Source organism: Bombina bombina, chromosome 2, assembly GCF_027579735.1.
Source record: "Bombina bombina isolate aBomBom1 chromosome 2, aBomBom1.pri, whole genome shotgun sequence".
Taxonomy (NCBI): Eukaryota; Metazoa; Chordata; class Amphibia; order Anura; family Bombinatoridae; genus Bombina; species Bombina bombina.
This window is the reverse complement of record NC_069500.1, coordinates 1,363,979,454-1,363,990,009: the sequence shown is the minus strand read 5'-3', so window position 1 is coordinate 1,363,990,009 and position 10,556 is coordinate 1,363,979,454. Positions and strand designations below refer to the sequence as shown.

Here is a 10,556-nt window from a genome sequence, read left to right as displayed (position 1 = left end):
GGGGGCAGATTAGGGGTTAATAAATATAACATAGGGGTCGGCGGTGTTAGGGGCAGCAGATTAGGGGTACATAGGGATAACGTAGGTGGCGGCGCTTTGCGGTCGGAAGATTAGGGGTTAATTATTTTAAGTAGCTGGCGGCGATGTTGTGGGGGGCAGATTAGGGGTTAATAAATGTAATATAGGGGTCGGCGGGGTTAGGGGCAGCAGATTAGGGGTACATAAGTATAACGTAGGTGGCGGTCGGCAGATTAGGGGTTAAAATTTTTAATCGAGTGGCGGCGATGTGGGGGGACCTCGGTTTAGGGGTACATAGGTAGTTTATGGGTGTTAGTGTACTTTAGGGTACAGTAGTTAAGAGCTTTACAAACCGGCGTTAGCCAGAAAGCTCTTAACTACTGACTTTTTTCTGCGGCTGGAGTTTTGTCGTTAGAGCTCTAACGCTCACTTCAGAAACGACTCTAAATACCGGCGTTAGGAAGATCCCATTGAAAAGATAGGATACGCAAATGGCGTAGGGGGATCTGCGGTATGGAAAAGTCGCGGCTGGAAAGTGAGCGTTAGACCCTTACCTACACGACTCTAAATACCGGCGGTAGCCTAAAACCAGCGTTAGGAGCCTCTAACGCTGGTTTTCACGGCTAACGCCAAACTCCAAATCTAGGTCTAAGATAGCTACAATATAATTAATAATTATATTGTAGCTATTTCAGGATTTATTTTTATTTTACAGGCAACTTTGTATTTATTTTAACTAGGTACAATAGTTATTAAATAGTTATTAACTATTTAATAACTACCTAGCTAAAATAATTACAAAATTACCTGTAAAATAAATCCTAACCTAAGTTACAATTAAACCTAACACTACACTATCATTAAATTAATTAAATAAATTAACTACAATTACCTACAATTAAATACAATTAAATAAACTAAACTATAGTACAAAACCCCCCCACTAAATTACAGAAAATAAAAAAAATTACAAGAAGTTTAAACTAATAACACCTAATCTAAGCCCCCTAATAAAAAAAAAAAAAAAAAAAAGTCCCTACCCTATCCTAAATTACAAAGTAATCAGCTCTTTTACGAGCCCTTAAAAGGGCTTTTTGCGGGGCATTGCCCCAAAGTAATCAGCTCTTTTACCAGTAAAAAAAAAATACAACCCCCCCAACATTAAAACCCACCACCCACATACCCCTACTCTAAAACCCACCCAAACCCCCCTTAAAAAAATCTAACACTAACCCCCTGAAGATCACCCTACCTTGAGCTGTCTTCACCCAACCGGGCCGAACTCTTCATCCAAGCGGGGCAGAAGAGGTCCTCCATCCGGTAGAAGTCTTCATCCAAGTGGCACAGAAGAGGTCCTCCATCCGGTAGAAGTCTTCATCCAAGCGGCGTCTTCTATCTTCATCCATCCGGAGCGGAGCCATCTTCCAAGGAGCCGATGCGGAGCCATCCTCTTCAACCGACGACTGAACGACGAATGACGGTTCCTTTAAATGACGTCATCCAAGATGGCGTCCCTCGAATTCTCAATGGCTGATAGGATTCTATCAGCCAATCGGAATTAAGGTAGGAAAAATCTGATTGGCTGATTCAATCAGCCAATCAGATTGAAGTTCAATCCGATTGGCTGATCCAATCAGCCAATCGGATTGAGCTTGCATTCTATTGGCTGTTCCGATCAGCCAATAGAATGTGAGCTCAATCCGATTGGCTGATTGGATCAGCCAATCGGATTGAACTTCAATCTGATTGGCTGATTGAATCAGCCAATAGGATTTTTCCTACCTTAATTCCGATTGGCTGATAGAATCCTATCAGCCAATCGGAATTCGAGGGATGCCATCTTGGATGACGTCATTTAAAGGAACCGTTATTCGTCGTTCAGTCGTCGGTTGAAGAGGATGGCTCCGCGTCGGCTCCTTGGAAGATGGCTCCGCTCCGGATGGATGAAGATAGAAGATGCAGCTTGGATGAAGACTTCTACCGGATGGAGGACCTCTTCTGCGCCACTTGGATGAAGACTTCTACCGGATGGAGGACCTCTTCTGCCCCACTTGGATGAAGAATTCGGCCCGGTTGGGTGAAGGCGGCTCAAGGTAGGGTGATCTTCAGGGGGTTAGTGTTAGGTTTTTATAAGGGTGGTTTGGGTGGGTTAGAGTAGGGGTATGTGGGTGGTGGGTTTTAATGTTGGGGGGGTTTATTTTTTTTTACATGTAAAAGAGCTGATTACTTTGGGGCAATGCCCCGCAAAAAGCCCTTTTAAGGGCTGGTAAAAGAGCTGATTACTTTGTAATTTAGGATAGGGTAGGGACTTTTATTTTATTTTTATTTTTTTATTTTATTAGGGGGCTTAGATTAGGTGTAATTAGTTTAAACTTCTTGTAATTTTTTTTTATTTTCTGTAATTTAGTGTTTGGTTTTTTTTGTACTATAGTTTAGTTTATTTAATTGTAGTTAATTTATTTAATTAATTTAATGATAGTGTAGTGTTAGGTTTAATTGTAACTTAGGTTAGGATTTATTTTACAGGTAATTTTGTAATTATTTTAGCTAGGTAGTTATTAAATAGTTAATAACTATTTAATAACTATTGTACCTAGTTAAAATAAATACAAAGTTGCCTGTAAAATAAAAATAAATCCTAAAATAGCTACAATGTAACTATTAATTATATTGTAGCTATCTTAGGGTTTATTTTACAGGTAAGTATTTAGTTTTAAATAGGAATAAGTTAGTTAATAAGAGTAATTTTTATTTAGATTTATTTAAATAATATTTAAGTTAGGGGGGGGGTGTTAGGGTTAGTGTTAGACTTTAGGTTTAGGGGTTAATAACTTTAATATAGTGGCTGCGGTGTAGGGGGGGCAGGATAGGGGTTAATAACTTTAATATAGGTGGCGGCAGTATGGGGGGGCAGGATAGGGGTTAATAAGTTTATGTAGGTGGCGGCTTTATAGGGAGCAGCAGATTAGGGGTTAATAGGTATAATGTAGATGGTGGCGGGGTCCGGGAGTGGCGGTTTAGGGGTTAATATATTTATTATAGTTGCGAGGGGCTCCAGGAGCTGCGGTTTAGGGGTTAATAACTTTATTTAGTTGCGGGGGGCTCCGGGAGCGGCAGTATAGGGGGTATAACAGTATAGTACAGTGTGAGTGTTTAGTGACAGGGTTATCAATAAAGTTGGGAAAATGCCGAAAAGCAGCAAGATCGATGACTAATAAATAACACAGTCCGCTGCTCATCGCCCCGTACTTGGTGCACGGCTTTTTGACAACTTTATTGATAAATTTGGTGAGCGTATTCAGGTCCGCGGAAGCGAGGTTAGGCGAACTTAGGCAGGTATATTGGGGCCGGCGAATTCAGGTAAATATGGAGCTTATTAAATAGAGGCCATCATGTTCACTCACATGGTAAAATAGACTGTAAAATGACCATCACTGCATTGGAAACCATTACGCCCAAAATTGGCACTAATAGAACATTACATTTAAGACAGAGGGAAACATATTGGATCTATAAATTCAGATCCTTGATTCCCTCAGGTCTGAGTGAAAATATTGATATGGTGGGATTTAATTAGATCAATTCCCTGTTATATTATAATATTGTCTGTAAATGCTAATAAATGGTCAGCTGGTTATGTATTCATTAATAGCATAAACACACACTCTAATATGTTTTAAGTAATATATTTTTATTAATATATATTTTTATTAAAATATATCTATATCATTATGTAGTTAGTTAGGTACTTTTTCATTATTATGTTCATATATATATTTTTACATATAACCACTTTATTTACTCTCCCTTTTATTTTAGTAGTCTACACACTTTAAAGCTGACATATACAGTAGGTCAGATAAGACTCATTCACTAGAATTCACAATAAATATCTTAACCTTTCACTTATATATATCTGTATGCACATATAGATAATCTTATTTTGAGAATATATATTAATAGACAAGTCCGGAATTACTATATTCGGCTAGTGTAGACACATGTCATCACTTGGTTCACATTGATTTGTCAAGTTATTAGTTTATCACATCACAATTTCACTATTATATATCATGTAATATTTAGTTTACACTTTATCATATTCCTGTTCCCCTTTAATGGTTGGCATACGGGGAGTTCATAAAGATAGGATCTCTATATGGATCTATTTTAGATTCACTATAAGCATATTAAGATAAGTGGTTTTAAGACTGTGGTGTGTGTAGCAGTGAGGGCGATTGATAGTATTTCCATATGGAATTCTTTTGAGCAATAAATTGGTTTAATAAGGTCGAAAGAATCACTATAGACACTGGTCTCACTGGTGATGTTTTGCTTCATCTTCTGTGATATGCCCCTTTTTTATATATACTTTCCATTTTAGTCTAGATTTCATTCTTCCAATTTGTATCAAAGTTGATCTTTTTGTAACAGATTATATGATTTTAGGCTAGATAGTAATATGATACATTGTATTTGTCTATTATAATTTAGTGAAAACTTGAATGGAATTACTAACTGACATTACCAGTGTTCACAATAACGTAATGAATTATAGGTAAGATGATTGGATAGAGTATATTTAAATAGGATACAAAGTGATCTGTATGTATGCCTTGAGGAAACGGTCAGCAGACTGAGAAACACGTAGCAATTACACTGATGCACTTGTGAGTGCTGGAATGTTTTATGTTTTTTTTAATTAAAGTGTATTTTTATATAGTCACTTCATATCGTTCTTTTTACCACTTTCCCTTGTTTACTAGTGGTAACAAGAATTTAAGGGGGGCTTTGATTGATTTATTATTATTTTTTGCTCCTCACCTGAGCTTGAGCTGTTTTGGATCGAGGTCCCGCATAAAGCTGTGTCAGCGAGCTGGAGCGCTGAGAGACTCCAGTCTGTGTCCATTAGCAAATCAGAGTGTTGCTGTGCATGTGAGTACATTGTGAGTGTGAGAATTTTATATTTGGGTTGTTTCCAACTGATCTGCACCAGGAGGTGTGTCCTATATCTTTTATTTCTTCAGACCGGAGTTAGATAGTTTGTATAAATGGAAAACCGCTGGTCCTGGTTGCTGTGATATCAGCGAGCTGGAGCGCTGTGAGACTCCAGTCTGTGTCCAACAGCACGACGAGTGCTGCCGCTTATGTGAGTATAATAGGAGCAAGTGCCATCTGTTGGTCTATTCGATCATACTTGATTTGCACAAGGAAGCGCCTCTTCTTTTTTTGTCTTTTCAGACTAAAGTTAGATTTTTCTTGTCACGTTTTTCGTGTGATGGGAGTGAGCATCACATCCTTGTATTTATGTATATACCCTTGACCATCTTCTTGGGACCGATTCTATTGGATTTTTTTCATCCCTTATTGCTCGGTCGAGAGCTGGACTCTGTGGTGCCCCTGTATATTGGACTTTGGTCTAGATAAGTGGAGTAACTTGTAATGGCGGCGTAATGGCTATGGAAAGTGCAATAACCAAATTGTTTGGTGTTATTTTCGCACCCTGTTTAGCGTAAAACTCATAATCTAGGTGTTTTTTAATTGCTAACATGATACAAGCCGCTACTGCATTTTTGCTAATGCATGTATATTGCAAATATATTTATATTCGAAGATTCATTAATCTTTGTGCATTTACATTTTGACCGGATTGTCCCTTTAAAGAGATATTTAAATACATATCTTTATTTTCTTTTACAGATCTATCATCTATCTATCTATCTATCTATCTATCTATCTATATACTGTATATGAATATAGGAATATCTATTTAAAAATACATAGAACATGTTCCCCTATGTGAAGAACATTGAAGAATATTTAATATGAATATTGCATAAATATGATCTTTCATGTTTTTATCTACTTAAAGGGTCACTGAACCCAAAAATTTTCTTTTGTGATTTATATAGAGCATGCAATTTTAAGCAACTTTCTAATTTACTCCTATTATCAATGTTTCTTCTTTCTCTTGCTATCTTTATATGAAAAAGAAGGCATCTAAGCTTTTTTCTTAGTTCAGAACTCTGGACAGCAGTTTTTGATTGGTGGATGAATTTATCCACCAATCAGCAAGGACAACCTAGGTTGTTCACCAAAAATGGGCCGGCATCTAAACTTACATTCTTGCATTTCAAATAAAGATACCAAGAGAATAAAGAACATTTGATAATAGGAATAAATTAGAAAGTTGCTTAAAATTTCATGCTCTATCTGAATCACAAAAGAAAAAAATTGGGTACAGTGTCCCTTTAACTGCAAAGGGCTCCAATGTACATATGTGTTAATGTGTTTCTATTTGTATATATTTCTGTAAATATATATATACAGGTAGCCCTCAGTTTACGCCGGGGTTAGGTTCCAGAAGGAATGGTTGTAAATTGAAACCATTGTAAATTGAAACCCAGTTTATAATGTAAGTCAATGGGAAGTGAGTGAGTTAGGTTCCAGGCCCCTCTCAAAATTGTCATAAGTAACACCCAATACATTATTTTTAAAGCTTTGAAATGAAGACTTTAAATGATAAACAGCATTATAAACCTAATAAAATAATCACACAACACAGAATATATAATTAAACTAAGTTAAATGAACAAAAACATTTGCTAAACAGCATTATAAACCTAATAAAATAATCACACAACACAGACTTCACTTGCATTTTTCTGCAAACAGTTCTTACAATGCATTCCAATCTGGACTGATTTATAGACAGGAAGATTGTGTTCCTTTGAAATCTACTCGATAGCTCAGGTCTGGTTAAACTGATTAATTTCAGCTTGCTTGGCTTTGCTGCAACACAAGCGGACAGCTCCATCTACTGGCTATTTTAATCAATGCACTGCTTCTCAATGCTTTTCAATAGCAGTCACATGACTGGAAAAAAAGGTTGTTATTCTGAAACGGTGCAAATTGAACCGTTGTAAACCGAGGGCCACCTGTATACACATATAAATGCATACATATGTACACACATATAAACAAATACATACATATACATATCTAAATTTGTATCTATATATATAAATTATTGAAGTAAATGTTACTGGCAACCAAGGGGATAATATAACTTCTACAACCTGTGCCATATTACCTATAGGTTGTTCAGTATCTTTATGTAGCACAGCTAGTTAACCCTATTTATAACTGCATTGTGTCATGTGATTCCACTAGGTGCATATTCTATTATTTTCTTTATGACAGATAACTTAGTTGTAACATTTATAATGTGAGATAATGTTATTTGTATCTTGTTTGCATACACAGGCTCTGAGGACAGTTCCTTAGACATTTCAGCTGCTATAAACATTTTGTCACTGAAGCTTCAGTGATCTGTTACACTCCTGAAACATAAAGATGATTTGTTTTCTGATAAGTGTATTTCTGCTTTCTGTACAAGGTATTGTAAAATATTATTATCTCTATGTAATTGTAAGTTAAACATCTGTACTAGTTAATGTAAATTATTTTATTAACAATTATTGTTTACATATTTTCTTTTTTTTTTTTTTTCTTTCTTTTTTTTTCTCTCCAAATTTCAGGCTCCTGTGGACAGATTGTGATGACTCAGTCTGCAGAATTCCTTACTGTGTCACTAGGAGAAAGTGTCACCATGAAATGTAAAGCCAGTACTAGCGTAGGTGGTAACTTAGCCTGGTACCAACAGAAACAAGGACAATCTCCAAAGCCTCTTATCTATGCTGCAAGCTACAAACACACAGGGACCCCAGACAGGTTCAGCGGCACTGGGTCTGGTACTGATTACACTCTCACTGTCAGCGGAGTGCAAGCAGAAGATGCAGCAGATTATTATTGTCAGCAGTATCTGAGCTACCCTCTCACAGTGATACAGAGCTGTACAAAAACCTTCCTCTCATGTTTCCTCTGCTTCATTACTATCAAGTGTTCAGTAAACATACAGTATTTAGAAACATTTGCCACAGAAAAGATAAACTTATTTTTATTTAAAAAAATGTAATTAAAATGTCTCAGTAATACAGTATCATATACAGAAAACTATAAAAGATAACTGGCCTTTTTTTTTTTAAATTGAGCTGACTTTTTACAGAAGTAACAGGATAGGTAGGGGTGTAATGTAAAATCACAATTTTTTTTTTGGTTTATGTGAAATTTTAAGCACAGAACTAATCCTCTGAGATCCTTCTCAGTAAAAAAGAGCAGCTGAGTATACTGAAAAGCAATCAGTATTAACCTAACACAATTTCATGTTATTTTCTAGACATTTAAAAAGGTTAAAAGGGACATAAAAGTGCAAAAGAAAAAAGAAAATGCTCTAATGTGATGATATTTGATATTACACTTTTGTTAGTATATAGCAATAAGTTTAGCCTTTGTAAGGAGGTTAAACACATAGGGTCCGATTTATGATGCTGGGAATGCAGCAGTTTCTGCACGAGCCTTCAGGCTCGCCGGAAAAATAAGTTATGAAGCAGCGATCTTACCACTGCGCCTTAACTCATCCACCACCTCTGAGGCGGCAGATAGCAATCATCCTGATTGGATACGATCGGGATGATTGACACTCCCTGCTAGCGGCTGATTGGCCGCAAATGAGCAGGGGGCAGTATTACACAAGCATTTCATATGAAATGCTTGTGCAATGATAAATAACTGCAGCATGAAGTAGATGGTTGGTACTACATCAACATGGTATGCTGAGCAAAGTACCCTGTGGTGTAGTAGCTACGTCCATTAGGCTTAAAGGATTAACTGGTAGTGGTAAAGAGTTAACATTAGCTTCAGTTTAACAAACAGTTAACTTACTTTAGCATTCAGTTTTTTCCAGGTCGTGTTATTTGCAAAGTTGCAGTAACAAATACACTTTGAGATGTCGCAAACGCAAAATCGCATTCCCCAATAGGGGCCCATTTATCAAGCTCCGTATGGAGCTTGAGGGCCTGTGTTTCTGGCGAGTCTTCAGACTCTCCAGAAACACAAGTTATGGAGCAGCGGTCTAAAGACTGCTGCTCCATAACCTGTCCACCTGCCCTGAGCAGGCGGACAGAGATCCCCGGAATTCAACCTGATCAAGTATGACCGGGTTGATTGACACCCCCCTGCTAGTCTGCAGGGGGCGGCGTTGCACTAGCAGCTCACAAGAGCTGCTGGTGCAATACTGAATGTGGAGAGCGTATTGCTCTCCGCATTCAGCGAGGTCTGTCGGACCTGATTCGCACTGTCGGATCAGGTCCGACAGTCTTTTGGTATGTCACTGGTCTTTCAATGGGGGAGCCATTTTCAGTAGCATGGTCTCACCACGTTATTTTATAAAGCCATCCAGATGGACTAATAGCATGGTCTTGCTGCTCGCAACACAATCCCTTAACGACCAGCGACGTACAATCGAAAGAACGCTTTTACTTTCAACTTGTAATACGTGCACTACTTCCAACACGTGCAAATATCCTTGATAAACCCCTTTTTTCTTGTCTGTAAAAGTTAGCATGACAATCGTAATTCAGTCCTAAATAAGCACTTAGAAATTTTCAGTTTAACAACTGTCTGTAGCTAGATAAGAAAGTTAGCACTACAAAATTAAAGTTCTAGCAGCAAAAGTCCTCTACTCATCATAGGCAATAAAATAATTGCAGCTATTATAGGTGTCTCCTAGCAAAACTTCCTGCTCATCATAGGCAATAAAATAATTGCAGCTATTATAGGTGTCTCCTAGCAAAACTTCCTGGGGGTGTGACAGGAAGTAATGGACCTTTCACAAATGGAGTAAAGAAAATGGCAGTGGAGGGCCCTCTAGTGGGCCTGTAGCAAAATGAAGGGATAACTGACTTGACGTCTAGTTGTGTGTGTGTTACATTGTTGCAAGTGGGTGGGCGGGTGTACCTCTTATCCTTTATAGGGTCCTGCTACAGTGGATCCGGCCTCTTCCTGCTTCCAGATTACAAGGGAGTTTTTCCTCTGTGCTGGATCTCTTCAAGTTGAGGCCTAGTGTTTATCATGAATAGTGCTCATCAAAACTCCTTACCTCCTAGGTGGTACAGGGATGTGGCTGATGAGCCCTCACGACGACAGGAACCTGGAAGAGAGAAGGAGGCATCTGAATGTGATGATGTGGTACCCCCTACCCCCCAAACCCGCACTACTGCTAGGCCCACCATTGCAGCTAGGCAGGCAGTAAGGAGGGAGTTAGCTTTGTCCCCTAGGAGTACTGGGAGTAATGGTAGGACCAATGTTAGTGCCCATAGGGGAGGAGAAAAAGAGGGCTCGGTCAGGGGTAATAGCCCTCCCGCACAATCTAGGCCTAATCAATCTTCAGGGAGCGTGGGTGGGCCGGGGAACATCATCCAGCAGAGGTGTCTTTGATGCAGAAGCTGATGGCCCTTCCGCCGGCTGCTGTCCTGGCCCTGGCACAGTCCCTAGCTGCTGTGGTTAGCCCAGCTGGGGTGTCTCAGGGCCAGGGTGGTGTTGGGGAGTCCGGTGCAGGTGGTAGTGTTGTGCAGGCCCTCCCTGCACTTGGCTTGATGTTGGGGCGTGGCCACGTCCCTCGCGTGACCCGTTACGTG

General features: G+C 38.8%; 1 protein-coding gene across 1 annotated transcript; it reads left to right on the top strand.

Moving 5' to 3' along the window:
• The first annotated feature begins 7,353 nt into the window (after window positions 1–7,353).
• LOC128647563 (uncharacterized) lies at window positions 7,354–10,356 on the top strand. Its single transcript, XM_053700325.1, has 3 exons — window positions 7,354–7,417; window positions 7,560–7,938; window positions 10,026–10,356. Exons 1-3 carry the CDS (start codon window positions 7,375–7,377, stop codon window positions 10,354–10,356), a joined length of 753 nt encoding a protein of 250 aa, XP_053556300.1. The 5' UTR covers window positions 7,354–7,374.
• Window positions 10,357–10,556: the final 200 nt, after the last annotated feature.